This window comes from Vipera ursinii (assembly GCF_947247035.1).
Source record: "Vipera ursinii genome assembly, chromosome: Z".
NCBI lineage: Eukaryota > Metazoa > Chordata > Lepidosauria > Squamata > Viperidae > Vipera > Vipera ursinii.
The window spans coordinates 62,399,776-62,417,561 of record NC_139517.1 but is presented as its reverse complement, the minus strand read 5'-3'; the positions used below and the strand labels follow the sequence as shown (position 1 = coordinate 62,417,561).

Below are 17,786 nucleotides of genomic sequence, written 5' to 3'. Positions count from 1 at the left end.
CAGTCAGTCCAGGTGGTCTGAAGAAACCCTCTGAAAGGACGGAGGAAAGGCTGTCGGGTGAGCCCACACAGCCCAAGTTGCCACCAGCTGGAAGAAAAGCGAGGAGCCATGGCACTCTGCCAAACAGCTGATTGTCAACAGCGTGCTGAAACTGGGTGAGCCAGTGCTTTTTCCTTTTCCTTTTGGACTTAAAAACGTTAATCTCCTGACTAGGAAGAGCTAAAAAGTAAAGACCCCAGAAGGGCTAAGATTTAAAGGCAGTGAGCAACTACAAAGGGGAAAGATTTTTAAGGAATACAAAAGAACTTTTAAAAATTGAACTCAGATTGATTTAATGAAAGACTACTTAATCTTCAAGAGGTGGAAATTTTTTTAGATATAATCTCAAAGGCAAATAACATGTAAAGAACTTTAAAAGAAAACCAGATATTAATAAAAAAAGTGTACAATGACATCTAGTGGTGAAAGAAGAAATTACAGTATTATTAAATAATAAAAGACTTTGAAAGTATTTGACCTTGAGACAACACCTGGTGTGAGTCTACAAGTGAAAAAACTTAGTATAACTATACTTGTTGACTCTGGATATAACCAAAACAGAAATCATTTGGAGACAGAGAACGTTTTACATCTGAGATCCCAATGGAGGAGTTGGATTTGGCCTAAAATAGTTGGCTCATTCTTTTTGGTTGGATTTTAGCTTAAGACAGTTGGCTTTTTTTTCACTTGCTGCATTTTGTTTTTTCTCCTTGAGATACTGAATTTAGCCTAAAGTAGTTGGCTCGTTTACAGTTTGAATTTTACCCTAAGATAGTTGGCTGGAAAAATGAGTACATCAAATATCACTAGACTTATGAAAAAGACTTCCTTCCACTCTCTGTTGGAAAACCTAGCCCAACAACCCAGGGATCCATTGAAACAATGTTGCAGTGTGAGAAAATAAACATGGCCCAAAATGAGATGCAAACTACATTAAAACTGATTCAAGAGTCAATGCAAAAAAATCATGAAGAGACAAAAAGTAACTTTGATAAATTAAGTGAAGAAATTTTGGATATAAAGACAGAAAAATGAACAAAGAATTCAGAAAGTGGTAAATAAATCAGATGATATTGATAAAAATGGAACTACTATTGAAAGAAAATGAAAAATTAGAACAAGCAAATCAAAATCTAGAAGGCAGTGGCGATTTTAGAAATGGAGAAGGTGGAAAACTACCTAAGATTTCAAAATATCCCTGAAGATAGAGAAGAAATATAACAGTTGTGATTATTGAGCTTCTGGCAGAGGCTTTGCAAGCAGATAGAGCAGAGATGCAAATGAAGATAGATGAAATATTTCAAATGAATTCTTGCTACGCAAGAAACTACAAACCACCCAGAGAAGTGCATGTGAGATTTATAAAGAAAACAACAGGAGGTGAAATACTGAGAAAGGTTAGAGATGAGCCATTACAATACAAAAATAAAGAAATTGTGGTCTTAAAGCAGATTCCAAAGAGAGTAAGAGATAATTGAAGACAATATCATTTCTTAACCACAAAGCTGATTGTAAAAGGCATAAACCTCAGATGTTTAATGCCAGAAGGGATTTTAATCAACTGGAATAACACACAATACCAACTGGATTCAATTTGCAAAGCAGAAGACTTTGATGAAAGAAACTGGGCATTTTTACATGAAGGAGTGCAACATCGGCAAGAGGAAAGGAAAGATCAGAAACAAATGGAAGAAAAAACTGAAGAAGCAACTATACAAACAGAAGAACAGAAAGAGAAATCTGACCAAGAGAGTGAAGGAACTGCCTGAGTCAGAGGATCATGAGATTGACTAGACCTAAATATAAATAACTGAAATGGAGAAAAAAAAAGTGGAATGTTTTTAGTGAAAATAAATGGACTAAATTCCCCATCAAAAAGAAACAAAATTTTTAGGAAACTACAAAAATTAAATATAGATATAATTTGTTTGCAAGAGACACATATATAAAAACAATATTATAAGCTGTTGGAATATGCAAAAATTGGGAAACTTTGTCATGCATCAGTGCAACAGAAAAAAGGTGTTGCTATATATATGTCAGAAACCATTGATATTTCATTTCTAACTATCTCCTCTGAGCTAAACCCAAATCTCATCTTCCCCTGGATTCTGCCATTCCCAAGGGAGAGAGGGAACAGGCATGGGGCTTTATGGCTTTCACTTCCTCCCTTAAATGTAATGTTTCTTTATTCCATCTGCCTGCTATCTATCACAATATAACCAACTGCTTTCTTACTAGGCATTCCCTCTCAACGTACGGGCAACTAGGAAAGGGAGTGGGAAAGGGAGAAATGCAACCCTCTGGGATCTAGTTTGTTTCTCCAAATGAAATGGGAGGACGATGGAAATGATCCTGCTGCAAACTGACTGTTATCTCTCTTTCCCACAATGGGCTTACCACCTGGAGCTTGGCTGATCCAGAACTGACCAAATGAACATTGGGATGGGGTTTCCTTGGGGACATTTTAAAAATATCAATCTCTGAGGGAATTTCTCAGATCCTGTCTATTATGGCTGCTATCTCCTATTTCTTAGTAAAAGTTCCTGCTTGGAAAATCTTGTCTCCAAGATATGGAGACAAGATGTGGGCTGAGGTGGGTTCTGATATTAGACAGGATCTGCATTAAGAGTCAACCTGGAAGGAAGAACCTTACTGGGGGACTTTGCAAAAAATACAATGTCTAACGACGAGGCAGGGAAGGAGGAAAGCCCTATGGAAAGGGAGCCGTCCCCCCGAATGAAATTCCACCAACTATTGGGAACTGAAGCATCATATTCCTCCGGGGAAGAGGTGGTGGAGATGCACGACCACAAACGGAGGTGGTTGATGGGCATTGGAAGGAAAAGTGAGTGGGAAAAGGTATCGAGGAAAGTGACCCTGAGACAGGGCAGCCACAAATGGAAAAAAGAGATAGAGAATTCCCTACACATCAGTGGAGAGGATGGGAGTTATGTACCACACTCAAATTGGATACCAGAGAAAGCTATTAACCTGATAAAAAAACCCATGGCTCTCTAATGGAGGAGATACCTGAGTCCTGCAGCCACACCAGCACCTGGAGCTGCAGTTGGAGAGACAGTTGGTGGGGGATCTGGAACCTGTAGCACCAGGGATGTCCACTGAACTGGGAGCTGCCAACTCAGCAGCCCCCACCCCCACCAACCCACAGATGGGGATCAGGATGGGGGGCAATACCACCAGTGGCGGAGGCACCAATCCATTCAAAGACTCCCACCTCTGGAAGTGAAATTCAGGAGGGAGCCACCACGCTTAGGGTTTTTTCTAACTCAAGTCCTCAGTTATATGGAAGAATATAGACGGGACATCCCCAGCAACAAAGCCCATATCCATATCATGCAGCCCTCTCTGGATGGGGTAGCCACACACTGGGTGGTGAACCTGCATGATTCCAATGCCCCAGAGCTCAATGACTTCAACTGTTTCATGTCCTCTCTGAGAAGGCGATTTGAGGACCCCCTGGCTGATTGCAAGGCCCTTGAGAGAATCAAAATGGTGAGACAGGGCAGACAGTCGGTGGCTGAATATATACAAGAATTCCAGGCCATTGCCAACAAGCTGAACTGGCTGGAAGACATCCTCGTTAGCCATTTCAAATATGGGCTAAACTATGACCTGTATGATGCTCGAGAGGACCCACACCACCTCGATGGCTGGTACGTCCTGGCAGAGGAGGCAGAGATAGACCTACTAAACAGGCACCGCCGAGTAAAACCATGGGCCCACCTGCCTCCTGAGCAGATGTGCGAGCCAGCGAAACTGAAGTGGCTGAAGGACCACACAGGGACGACAGGTTGGCTAACTGGGTTTATTTAGGAACAAGGCAAAGAAGGGTACAACTTGTCCGGCTTTTATAGCCGGCTGCTGTCAGATTAGACGAATCAGGTTCTTGTCTTTTGGCGCCGCGTCTCGTTGTCCAATCATCGGCGCTGCTTCTTTGACAGCTCTTCTCTCCGCGTGGTTAAACGGCTTCTGTGTTATGACAGCCGTGAGCTGTCAGATGGCTGCGCCTGCACTCTGGCGGGGAACTTTGACAGCTGTCAAAGTTCCCGCGTGTTCTCCTGTCAGAGGAGTTACCTCATAGAGTTTAACGAGTTTAACTTCTTAATAACATTTATACATACATATATACATATATTACACCCCTTACCCCTCCCCAGGATTGTTTCTTCCCCCTTGTTGTTGGTTGTTAGTGCCGGCCCATTCATAGTCCTGTAAGTATGCTGGTGCTCTTCTGTTCTGGGTAGATCGTCATGGGGGAGGTGCGTTTCCGTGTTCTAGGGGAGGTACATTTCCTTGTTCCCCTTCCCCCTGCGGTGGTGCAGGTAGTATGTCCACAAGGGGTGGGGGTTGGTTGTTTGTAGTAGGAAGGTCTGGGTGGTGTGGTCTGTGTTCCGGTTGTCTTGGTCTGAGCTGGTCTATGTGTCGCCGTAAGTTGCCGTCTGTTATTGTGTGTATTAAATAGGAAATGGGTCCTGTTTGCTGTAAGACTGTCCCTTGGACCCATTTGTTGTTGGACGTATATGATCGTGCCCAGACCATTTGCCCTGGTTTGAATGTGCGGGGTGGGGGGGTGATCCGGTTCTGATATATAAGTGTCGGGGTGCAGTCTGTCGAGACGCGTTATCAGCCTCCTTCCCCACCTCAGTTCCGCTGGTGTTTTGCCGGTTGCCGTGCAAGGTGTGGTGTGTTGTGCCATGAGGAACTGGCTGAGACAACGCTGCCAGTCCCCTTTTACAAACTTTTTTAATGCTTCTTTGGTTGAGCGCACCATGATTTCAGCCATTCCGTTCGTCGATGGGTGGAACGGCGCTGAAGGGACCAGCCTAATAGAGTTCCTCATAGCGAACATCTGAAATTCACGAGAAGTGAACTGTGGTCCGTTATCTGAGACTATGGTGTCTGGAAGGCTATGGGTAGCGAAGACCTTCCTTAGGGCTTGTATGGTGAAAACTCTGGCCCTGGATTGGTCCCGCAAAATCTAAGTGTATGCGTGACCATGGGTTTTTTGTTGTCTCCCATCTGTGCACTGGGGCCTGGGGTGGTTCACTTCTTGTCGCTTGGCAGGGATAGCATCCTCCCACGTGTCTTTCTATATCTTTGTCTATCCCTGGCCACCATACATAACTCCTGGCAAGTGCTTTCATTTTAACTATGCCTGGATGTCCTTCGTGGAGGGTGTCTAGGGTTTGTGCTATGTTTTTATTCGGTATTACTACCCTGTTTCCCCATAAGAGGCATCCCATGTGTGATGACAATTCATGTTGTCTATTATAGAATGGTTGAAATTGTGGTTCTGGGCATTTGGCTGGCCATCCCGTGGTTGTCCATCTGAGAACCCTGCTTAGAACCTTGTCTTTGGCTGAATTGTCGGCTATGATTTTAGCGGAGAGGGGGCAGTCTGGTAGTTGGGATATTGCTAGTATAAGTCCTGCAGGAGCTGGGTCAGCGTCATTGGTTTGAATGGGCAGTCTGCTAAGGCAATCTGTGTGTCCCAATTCTTTCCCCGGTTTGTGTATTAATTTGTATGAATACGCTGACAAGAAGGTAGACCAGCGCAAAATTCTGGGAGATAGAATTTGGGGGGTTGTTTTGTCCCATGTGAATATTCCCAGAAGGGGCTTGTGATCAGTAAATATGGTGAAGGGTCTTCCGTAGAGATAGTCGTGGAACATTTAACCCCTGCGACTATTGCTAGCGCTTCTCTGTTGATCTGCGCGTAGTTCCTTTCCGCTTTGGAAAGTGTGCGGGAATAGAAAGCTATAGGTCTTTGGGTGCCGTCCCTATACAGGTGGCTTAGTACCGCCCCGATTCCATAGGGTGAGGCATCACAAGCGATGCACACTGGTATGTCTTCTCTAAAGAGTGTGACAGTTGAGCTGTTACAGATAATGTTTTTCAGTGACTGAAAACTATTTTCGTGCATCCTGGTCCAAGACCAGGTGGTGCCCTTGTCCAGAAGCCTGTGGAGAGGTTCTGCTATAGTGGCTTTGTGTGGCAGGAACACGTGATAGAAGTTTAGCAACCCCAAAAAGGCTTGTAGCTCTTGCTTATTTTTTGGACTTGGGGCAGTTTGAATAGCTTTTAATTTTTCTGTAGTGGGGTGGATGCCTTGGGCATCTATTTTATAGCCTAGGAATTCTGTGGAAGTGACTCCGATGGAGCACTTTTCTCGTTTTAATTTGAGACTGGCTTTCCTGAGCCAGTCCAGCACAGCTGACAGTCTGTCAGCTAAGTTTGCTTTGTTTTCTCCGGCGATGAGGACATCGTCGAAGTATGGGCAGACCCCAGGTATTCCCTTTAAGGTTTTCTCCATGATACCTTGGAAAATTCCCGGGGCTGCCAAAATGCCAAACTGAAGTCTTTTTACTTTAAAAGCCCCGCGGTGCGTGACGATTGTTTGGGCTTCCGCGGTTTCATTGGTTACAGGCAATTGCAAGTACGCCTGCGTGAGGTCAAGTTTGGCGAACATGGTGCCGGAGCGGATGGAAGCAAGGACGTCTCTCACCGCTGGAATCAGGTAAGCGTGGGGGCTTAGAGCTAGGTTAAGGGTCGCTTTATAGTCAGCACATAGTCTAATTTCCCCATTAGGCTTTACTGGGGTGACTATTGGGGTTTCCCAGCTTCCCCCTTCGGTAGGTTCCAGTACCCCTAGTTTTACGAGGCGTTCCAGTTCATCCTCAATTTTTTCTTTGAGGGCGAATGGAACCCTCCTGGCCCTTATCTTAATGGGTTGGATGGTTGGATTTAATTTTAGGGAGATGGGAGGGCCGGTGTATTCTCCTAGTGAGCCGTCAAAGATGTCCGCATACTTGTTGCAGACGGCTTCGAGGCTTGTGGCCTGCACTACGTTTACCCCGGTAATGGCAATGCCCAGGGGGCTGAACCAGTTCAGCCCAATTAAATTGGTGCGATTCCCTGGAGTCACTAGGACTTCTAGGGGTCCCTTGAATTTTTTGTATTCGACTGTGAACCTAGCCTTCCCTTCTAGTGGAATGGGGTTTTTTTGGAAGTCTGCTAGGTGGACCTGGGGTTTTTTAAGAGGGATTTCCCTGTTACTCTGTTGGCAGATTTCCTGATATGTTTTAAATGATATCAGGGAGACTGCTGACCCGGAGTCGACCTCCATGTTGCAGGTGACTCCTTGTATTTTTACCTTAATTTTTATTTTTGGGCTTAAACTGTGCACCTTGTCTATGGTTTCCACTAGGCCCCCCTGTGTTCCTCCCTTGTTGTCGTGGGTGGTGTTCCTACCTGGGGGGTTGGCCTCCAGTTCGTGCACGTTGTCGCGGGGCCGGCTTTGGCATACAGGCTTGATGTGGCCGGTTTTGCCGCAGTTGTGGCATTTTGCATTTCGGAACCGGCAGCTGGCCCTGGCATGGTTGCCCCCGCAGCTGGCACAGGTGGGCCGTTGATCGTGTCGCAGTGGCAGGGGGTTTCTGGTTTTTTGGCAGTCTGAGGCGTCGTTCCTTTGGGGTTGTCGTCGCTCCATCCTACGCTGTAGGGCGTCCCCGTCAGTGAAGTCTACGGACTCGTTGTCATCACTAAAGGTTGTGTTTTCTTGATATACGGTTGCATGACTTTCCGCTGTAGTTGTGGTCGATCTTTTACGATGGTTGTCTTCGTAGGCCATTATTTCTCAGGTAAGCTCGGCTAGACTCATATCGGGTTTCGATGTGAGCTTTTTCTGGAGGCGTTCGTCGCTTAAGCCTATCACCACTTGGTCCCCTGTTGTTTGAAAATCACTTTAGTAACCATCCTCTCCCCCCCCCCTCGGAGAGATGGCAGAATCCCCAGTAATAGCACGTTGTTCTACCTATACAATTATGAAATGTGATATAAATGGATTCTGACATTCAGCTCTCCTTTCAGAAAAAAGATGAGTCCATCTGTGGGGAAAGAAAACATATAAATGTTAGCCTGGTTTGTTTGGATATTCTGTATGAAACCTCTTAAGCAACTTAGGTGCTTTAACATGGAGTTTGTTAACCCACTCATTTTCTGAGGAGGGGAGGTGTTTCCATGCCACTAAATATTGTATCGTTCCATGGTGTTTTCTGGAATCTAAGATTTCTTTCACTTCAAAATGTTGTTCTCCTTCCACCATGATGGGGGGTGGTGGTGGTGGGATTTTTTCTCGTAGTGGTGATTGTTGTTCTCTCTTTAATAGACTGCAGTGGAAGGTTGGGTGTATTCGTCTAAGATTTTTGGGTAGTTCTAATTCAACTGTTACTGGGTTTATGATTCTTTTAATTGGAAAGGGTCCAATATATTTTGGTCCTAGTTTTTTACAGGGTTGGAGTGATTTCAGGTATTTTGTGGATAAATATACCATCTCTCCTACCCTAAATGGTGTGGGATCGGTTCTTTTTTTGTCTGCCTGTGTCTTGTATGCTTTTCTGACATCTTCCAACGCTTTCCTAACGATTGGCCATGTATTTTGTAATTGAGCAATCCATTCCTTCAGATCAGGGATAACCGGTTCTTTTGGGGTTAGTTCTGGTATTGGGTTGAAACTCTGGCCTGTAGCTACTTGAAAAGGACTGTAACCTGTGCTTGAGTGGACTGCATTATTATATGCTACTTCTGCAAAAGGCAGTAGGTCCGTCCAGTCAGACTGCTGAAAATTAATATAGCATCTCAGATATTGTTCAAGTATATTATTAAGTCTTTCAGAAGCTCCGTCTGTCTGAGGATGGTGACTAGATGACAGTCCTTGGGTGGTTCCTAAGAGGGATAAAGATTCTTTCCAAAATGCCGACGTAAATTGCACCCCTCTGTCAGATATGATGCGTTGTGGTACCCCGTACAATCTGTAAATATGCTGTACAAAAAGTTTTGCTAATGCTTTTGTAGTCGGGATTTTTTGGCAAGGTATGAAATGTACTTGCTTAGAGAACAGATCTGTGACAGTCCAGACTACGGTGTTTCCATTACTTTCTGGCAATTCTACGATAAAATCCATGGCTATTTCTTTCCATGGGGCTGAGGGGTTTGCCACCAGTTGTAACAGACCTGGTGGTTTCCCTTACAGTCTTTTGGCCATCGCGCAAATTTGACAGCTACCCACATAGCTTTCTATGTCCTTTTTCATAGATGGCCACCAAAATTGCCTTTTAGTTAAGTGTAAGGTTTTTACAAAGCCAAAGTGTCCTGCTGATTTTGTATCATGGCACAGTTGCATGAAATTGATTCTCTGTGTGGCAGGTATATATAGCTTCTCCCCCACCCATGGCAGTCCATCTTTAATTGTGCACACATGTTTATTTTTCTGGAACCATTCATCACTTTCCAAAGATTTCCTGAATTCTATTCCAGTTTGGCTATCTACCTTCGGTTTCATTTTTTCTTGTGCCCTGGTGGTGACTGGTGCTGCCAGTTGTTGTTCCAGTACAAGTGGTTTAAAGTCTTGTGCTGTTATATTGGGGCATGCGGGATAATGCATCTGCCAGGAAGTTCTTTCCCCCCAGTAAGTGTTTGAGAGTGAAATTGAATCGGTGAAAATGTTGGGACCAGCGGGCTTGCTTAGGAGTGAGCTTCCTGGGCGTTTTTAGTGCTTCCAAATTTTTGTGGTCTGTCCAGACCTGGAAAGGTATTTTATTTCCTTCTAAAAATTGGCGTCATGTTAGTAATGCCCACCTCAACGAGAATGCCTCTTTTTCCCATATTGGCCAGTGTTGTTCTGTTTCTGTGAGTTTTCTGGATGTGTATGCGCATGGTTGCAATGTCCCCCCATCATTTTCTTGTAATAGTACGGTTCCTACCGCTACATCACTCGCATCTGCCTGTATTACAAAAGGTTTGTCGGGATCTGGGTGTTTTAGGACAGGTTCAGCAGAAAAAAGTCTCTTTAGCCTCTCAAATGCTGCTTGACATTCCATTGACCATTTCAGAGGCTGGCTGGGTTTCACGGGTGACCCCCCCCTTCGTTTTCAACAAATTTGTGAGGGGCATGGCTATTTGGCCAAATGCGGAGATGAATTGGCGGTAGAAGTTTGCAAACCCCAGGAAACTTTGCAATTGCTTCCGTGTGCGGGGGGGTGCCCACTCTAGTACTGCCCTGACCTTCTCAGGGTCCATTTCGATGCCCTCTGGAGATATGTGATATCCCAGGTAGTCGATTTTTTCCTGATGGAATTCACACTTCGATAATTTAGCATATAAGTGGGCAGCTTGCAACTTCTTCAGGACTGCTCTAACTAGTTTGATATGTTCCTCTTTGGTTTCTGTGAAGATAAGGATGTCATCGAGGTAAACCAGGACCCCCTTATATAGGTGCTCTCTCAACACATCATTAATTAATTGCATAAAGACTGCGGGGGACCCTTGCAGTCCGAATGGCAATACTTTGAATTGATAGCACCCCATTGGGCAGTTGAATGCAGTCTTCCATTCGTCTCCTTCCTTAATCCTAATACGGTAGTATGCTTCCCTCAGGTCTAGTTTGATAAAAATCTTTCCTTTCGATAGGTGGGATAACATATCCTTCATTAGGGGAAGGGGGTACAGATTACATTCACTAATTGTGTTCAAATTTCTATAGTCCACAACCAAACGAAAGGACCCATCCTTCTTCTCCCTGAACAGAACCGGGGCGGCCACTTTGGGTTTGGCAGGCTCAATAAATCCTCTTTCTAAGTTTTTCTTTATGAATCTCTCTATTTCTGCCATTTCCCTTGGGCTCATGGCATACATCCTTGGTTTTGGGAGTTTTGCCCCAGGTTTGAATTCTATGGTGCAGTCTGTGGGGTGGTGGGGGGGAAGCTCATCTGCTCTTTCCTCACTGAAAATCTCAGCCAGGTCCCTGTATTCCTCCGGTATCTCTGGTAATCCCTTCTCTTTCCCCACTGCTGCTGTCTCCTCCCTCTGGGTTGGGGGGGTGCTTTTGGAGTCTAAGTTCTTCTGCCCCCCCTTTGGGAAATTGAGTTCTGCTGTCCTCCAGTTTATCCCGGGGTTCCATTTCTTCAGCCATTCCAGTCCTAGGATCATTGGGCATTCCATGCCTGGGGCCACTATAAACGTTATGTCCTCCTCATGGGGCCCCAGTGATAGGTGGATTGGTAAAGTGGCTAGGGTGGCTGGTCCTCCCCCTGCTATTGTCCCATCTAATTGACTAAAAGAGATTGGTTGTTTTAGCCTCCTCACTGGGATGCTCAATCTCTCCACCAGCGTTGGGCTGGTAAGGCAGCGGATGCACCCAGAGTCTATCAGAGCTTTTATTTTGGCTGCTTCAGGCATAGGGGAAGCTAATATAGTCACTGTCTTAAGTATGGGTGGAAGGGGTCCACTTACCAATGGTTCTCCCTCTGAGCTGTCTTCCGAGTTGTCCACCGTCCCTGCGGTGCAGGCCGGAGTCCAGTCCCAGTTCCTGGCAGGAATTGTGGACTCTACAGCCTCTGTCCCCTTCATGGAAGATTCTTTTGTGTTGCCTTGGGGCTTCCCCGGCTTCTTGGAGGATGATGCCTTTGGTTTTCGTAGGGGGGCTTTTGAATGACATTCTGCAGCACGGTGGCCCTCTCTCCCGCAGTTGAAGCAACTTGTTGATTTTTTGGCTGTGGCTGGTGGTTTTTCCCCCTCGCGTGTTTGCTCGGGTGGCAGGCGGCCCCATGGTTTTCCTCTGTGGTGTCTCTTCAGTAGGTCTATTTCCACTTCCTCTGCCAGGATGTACCAGTCGTCGAGGTGGGGTGGGTCTCCTTGAGGCAGGCAAGCATCATACAGGTCGTAGTTCAGACCATCTTTGAAATGGCTAAGGAGGATGTCTTCTGGCCAGTTCAGCTTGCTGGCAATGGCTCGGAATTCTTGGGTATAATCAGCCACTGCTCGCCTGCCCTGCCTCACCGTTTTGATTCTCTCCCGGGCCTTACAGTCAGCCAAAGGATCCTCGAACCGCCACCTCAAAGATGACATGAATCGGTTGAAGTCATTGAGTTCTGGGGCATTGGAGTCATGCAAGTTCACCACCCAGTCTGCAGCCATCCCGTCCAGGGCAGATTGCACAATTCGGATGCGTGTTTTGTCACTGGGGATGTCCCGTCCGTACTCTTCCATGTAGCTGAGGACTTGGGTTAGGAAAAATCCCAGTCGTGATGGCTCCCCCTTGAATTTGACTTCCAGGGGCGGGAGTCTTTGGCTGGAGCGTTGTCTGTGCCGTGGCCGGTATCGCTCCTCATCCTGGTCCCCATCTGTGGTTCTGGGGGGGTACTGCTGAGGCAGCAATTCCTGTTCCATTGGATGGCCCCAGGGTTTCAGGTGTTGGATCCCCTCCGTTACCTTTCCAGTTGCGTCCCCAGGCGCTGCCTCGGTTGCGATTTTCAGCTCTCTCCTCCCTCAGTGAACTCAGGGTTGCTTTCATCAGATCAATGGCCTTTTCCAGGATCCGCTCCTCCTTGCTGGCGTGCAGGGAACTCTCCATCTCTTGCCTCCATTCTGGTTGGTGGTTACTACGCCTCAGGGTCTTTTCTCCCGAAGCCTTTTCCCACTCACTTTTCCTTCCAACGCCCATCGACCACCGGGGTTTTCGGTCGTACTGCTCCACCGCTTCTTCCCTGGGGGAATATGCTGCTTCAGCTTCCCATTGTCTCTGGGATTCCATTTGGGGGGAAGACTCCCCCTCCATGGGGCTTCCCTCCTCTCTTGCTTTGTCGCCAGACATTGTATTTGTTGCAAAGTCCCCCGGTAAGGTTTTCCCTTCCAGGTTGACTCTTAAAGCAGATTCCGTCTACTGTCAGGACCCACCTCAATCCACATCTTAGGAAATAAGAACTCTTGGATGCAAGTTTAGTCCAAAAGGAAAATGTTTACTAGGATGGAATCGATTGTGGGAATACAAGATGGAATCTGACAAAAGTTACATTTCAATCCTATATAAACCATTCCCATTTCAGCCCCTCCCCTCATCCATTTGGTCAGGCTGTCGTCAGTTGCTAGGTGTCAGGTCCTTCCATGGGAAAGGGAAACCTCCTTGGTTTTATGGTTATTGCTTTCCTTTTCAGTTGTAAATGAAGATACAAACCAGACCCGTCTGTCCCCCTCCCTTCCCCCGTTAAAACATCCCCTGTTGTTTGAAAATCGCTTTAGTAACCATCCTCTCCCCCCCCTCAGAGAGATGGCAGAATCCCCAGTAATAGCACGTTGTTCTACCTATACAATTATGAAATGTGATATAAATGGATTCTGACAGATACCTATACTCAAAAAGGACTTAAATCTGGAGGAATGGCAAAAAGGAATTAATAAATTTGTCTGGGCAGGGAAAAAGCCACGAGTTAAATTTAAGATAATGCAAGATACGCGTGAAAGAGGCGGTCTTAAAATGCCTAATTTTAAATTATATTATGAGGCTGCTGCTTTGTCAGCGATAAGTGACTGGTTTAATTTAACGCAAGGGAGATTATTAAATCTTGAGGGTCATGATTTGTTATTTGGTTGGCATGCATATTTATTGTATGATAAGAAGGTGGATAATGTGTTTAAGATACATATTTTAAGGTATGCTCTGTTGTGGGTTTGGGAAAAGCATAGACATAAGTTAAATTATAAGATACCCATTTGGGCAATACCTAAACATGCAATAGAAAATATAAATGTGGGATTTAAACATGATGTTACTACATATAAGGAAATTTTAAGTTTAGAGAGGAATGTATGGAAACTAAAGTCATATAAAATTTTAAAAGAAGAAAAAATTGTACAAACTTGGTTTCAGTATGGGCAATTACAGGCTAGATAGAAAGAGGACCAGAAAGTTGATTTTTCGATGACTGATGAAAATTTGGTAAAACAAATTAGAGATCAAGGTCAAGCACATATAAAAAGGATATATAATGCATTGATAGAGAAACGGAACTTGTTAAAGACTGTATGATAAAGTGGGCTCAGAATTTTCAAGAAGTTATAACAATGGATACTTGGGAAAAGATCTGGGTTAGAAATGTAAAATTTACACAAGCCCAAAATTTAAGAGAGAATTTTTATAAAATGTTTTATAGGTGGCACCTAGACCCTAAAAAATTAGCAGCCCAAATGTTTGAGGTGTGGTTGTGAGGATGCAATGTATTTTCAGATATGGTGGACTTGTAATAAGGTTAAAGCTTTTTGGATACTATTGTTATAGATGTTAAGTTGATGTTGAATTTAATTACGGCAGCGAGACTTTTAGTAGCTCAATATTGGAAGAAGGAAGAACTGCCAACTATAGAAGAATGGACTTTAAAAGTTTCTAACTTGGTGGAAATGGCAAAGATTTCAGCGTATTTGAAAGACCAATTGCAACAGAGATACATTGTGGAATGGAGGAGATGGATTGAATATATTCAGAATAAATATGGGACTAAAAAGTTTCATTTAGCATTTGAATAAGTAGTGGATCTATATGATGTATAATTAGTTAATAGTTATTTTATTAATAATTTGATGATGGAGAGTTAAAGTGCGATAGAACTTAATGTTTTATTGTTGTTAGCATATTTTAGATTATGTTTGTTTGTATTTTTATACCCTGTATTCAGCTCTGGGAAGTCGGGGAGGGGGGAGGGGAGGGAAGGGCTGGGGAGAGGGGAGGGGGAGGAGGGGGGCTTTTTTGTATTTAAAAATGTATTGTAAAACTTTTCAATAAAAAAGTATTTTTCATTTTGTTTAATTTTAAGTAGCACATAGCTCAAATGAACTATATTTTTTATATTTTACAGAGAATTATTGGAATTCTGCATCATTTGTTACTCGATCTTCATATCTCCACTTCTCTACCTTCCAAGGAGAGACCAGCGCTGACATTTCATTCTATTTCAAAACATCAGCCCCTGATGGAGTCTTCCTTGAGAATCGGGGGAATTCAGATTTCATCAAACTTGAGCTAAAATGTAAGTATGTCCACAGCATGAATAAGAGTATCAGATGAAAGTAAGATAAGGTGTTAAATTTTTATTATCAGGCATACTGTATGAACTCTCCAATGAAACATAAAATATGACTCTGGGTATCCTGTCTTAATCTAGAATGTTTTATGCTTAATTTAATGCAGTGTTCCAATATTTGAGAGTTCTCCCAGAGAGGAGGGGGTCAATCTAATTTCCAAAGCACTTGAAGGCCAGACAAGGAATAATGGATAGAGACTGATCAAGGAGAGATTCAACCTAGAAATAAAGAGAAATTTTCTGAGCATGAGAACAATCAACCAGTGGAACAGATTGCCTTCAGAAGTTGTGGGAAACTTCATCACTGGAAACTTCCAAGAAGAGACTGGACTGCAGAAATGGTGTAGGATCTCCTGCTTGAGCACGTGGGGGTGGGGGTTGGGTAGGCTTGGACTAGATGACCTACAAGATTCCTTCCAACTCTATTCTATTTCTATTTCTATTTTTAACCCAGACAGCTCAGAAGTAGTTCTGCTTACATAGCTATTCTAAGTAATGATGCCACTTTCCTTTGATTTTAAAATCTTTCTTCCAATTATTTAAGGAGATGGACATGATTCTCTTCTTCACAATTACACTACACAATAATTAGATTAAAATTTTCACTTAAAATGAGGAATTCAAGGATAGGTGGGAATTTGAGGAAAACTGCACATTCTAATAGTTAGTTTAATATATTTATCTTTAGTCCATTTAGGGACACAAAGTGTTACATACTGAGCTTCCGGTGGTGACGCGACGCTGAAGACAGCCATCTCCGGGCTGTCCGCTCCGCAGCTTTTTTGTTTCACCGAAAACAGTGCCGATCCGCTGTTTAGGTGGATCTGAAGCCCCCTCCTCAGGAGAAGAGGAGGGGTGAGGCCTCAGGTAGGGGTTGAGCTCTCCGGGGCCGCCTGAGCTGAAAGTTTGGGCGGCTGAAGGATCGAGCTCCCCCGAAGCCTGGGTTAGCTCCGAGCTGCGCAGCGTCTCTGCGCTGTGATTTTTGGAGCAGAGCCAAGCGTTAGCAACCACCCCTGCCAGAAGGAAAGACTCTTGAGTTTTAAGGAGCAGGCAGAGCGGTACAGGAGGTCAAGGTGAAGTGGACTTTTATCTTTACTCTCTAGCTCAATGGATTTTATAGCTTTAAAGTGAAAGTGTGCAACAAGTGAAAGTGGGGGAAGATGGCGGCTAAAACTTCCAAAGCTCTCCGGAGTACAGGGGCTTCCCCGGTGCAACAGACCTCGTTGCAAGCTTTGCTTCCTCCTGCACCTCCTCCGGCATTGACGCTTAAGGATTTACAAGATGCCTTTGAAAAGCATTCACAATTAATGTCAGATATGATGGATGAAAAGATGGAAAAGCTGGAGGAGAAATTGGAGGAGAAGATGGAAGAGAAGTTTAGAGCAATGAGGGCAGACATTTTGTCTACAATTGAAAGTGTGGCTGAATGTGTGCAACGTTTGGATGAAAAAGTGGAGGATCTTAGTCAAAAGAACTCTATATTAGAAGTAAAGGTATTAGAGAATGAAAATATAAGGGATAAAATGGATGGAGAATTGAGCCTTGTCCAGTTCCATCAGATGGAGTTTGCTATTAGAATCAGGGGCTTAAAAGAGAATCCTAAAGATTTAAAGCAGCTGGTCTCTGAGGCTTTGGAAGCGGTACTGGGCCAGCCAGCATCTGAAATTGAGGGAAGTATGGATAAAATCTTTCGTGTAAATTCATGGATTGCAAGACAGAGGAAGCTACCTAGAGATGTGGTGGTCTACTTTACAAAGAGAGCAATTAGGGATGAAGTTATTCAAGCTGCTTACGATACTAAGTTTGTGGTTGCTGAGCAAGAAGTCCTGGTTTTAAAAGAGATTCCTCCAAAGATTTTAAGGAGAAGGAAAGATTTTGCATTCCTTGCACAGGAACTTAAGAAATGTGATATCAAGTTTAGATGGGAGATTCCAGTCGGAATGGTGGTAATGCACGAAGGTAAAAGACATCGTCTGGTTACTGTGACTCAGGCACGTGATTTTTACAGTAATGTGTTAAAAGCAACCCCCCTATCACTTCTGGAAGCTGCAAAGGGATATGGCGAGGGAAAGCCTCAAGACGCTGAAGGAATACAGACAGAGGAGAATGGTGCTGGAGGGGATCAAATTACAGTTTCATCGGCTGCTGCTGGAGAGCAGAGGATGACGCGTGCCGCCCTAAGACGAGCGAGACAAGAGCAAGAGCAAGACCAGCAGAAAGTTATGGAACCTCCAAAGTGTACTTACAGTGAAGCTGTGGGAGGGGCGCGGCCTAAGGAAGTTACAGGGGTCCTCGCAGATGTGCTCCAAAAGCTTCGGGACGCCAAGAATGGCGACTAAATTTCTAACCTGGAATGTCAATGGATTAAATTCACCACAGAAGAGAAAGAAAGTTTTTTCAATATTTAAAACAATTTAAGACTGATGTTATTTGTTTGCAAGAAACGCATATTAGGGTTATGGACCAAAAGTACTTATTGAACTCAAGGTTGGGTACGCAATTTGTTGCTTCTGCGATGAATAAGAAAAATGGAGTGATTGTCTACGTTAAGAGTACTCTGACAGCGGAACTAATTGAAGTAGATAAGCAAGGAAGATATGTTATGATAGATTTGCTGCTAGAAGGTAAAAAAACGCTTTTAGTTGGACTGTATGCTCCTAATCAACAACAAGCTGACTTTTTTAACCTACTACATACAAAGGTCACCCAATTGGATTATAAATCTTTTATTTTTATGGGAGATTGGAATGGTGTCCTAGACGTACAGATGGACAAAGCTGGTTTTTTTAAGCGTGCCCCGAGTCATGCTAGATT

General features: G+C 44.2%; 1 protein-coding gene across 1 annotated transcript in view; it reads left to right on the top strand.

Annotated features, from left to right (window-relative positions):
* Window positions 1-17,786, top strand: part of CNTNAP2 (contactin associated protein 2) — a gene marked incomplete at its 5' end in the record, with an annotated part of 1,430,381 nt that overhangs the window by 1,175,592 nt on the left and 237,003 nt on the right. The window contains one exon of the mRNA XM_083378276.1: window positions 14,748-14,918. Coding sequence (XP_083234402.1) covers window positions 14,748-14,918 — 171 coding nt within the window. The remainder of the gene's footprint in view (window positions 1-14,747; window positions 14,919-17,786) is intronic.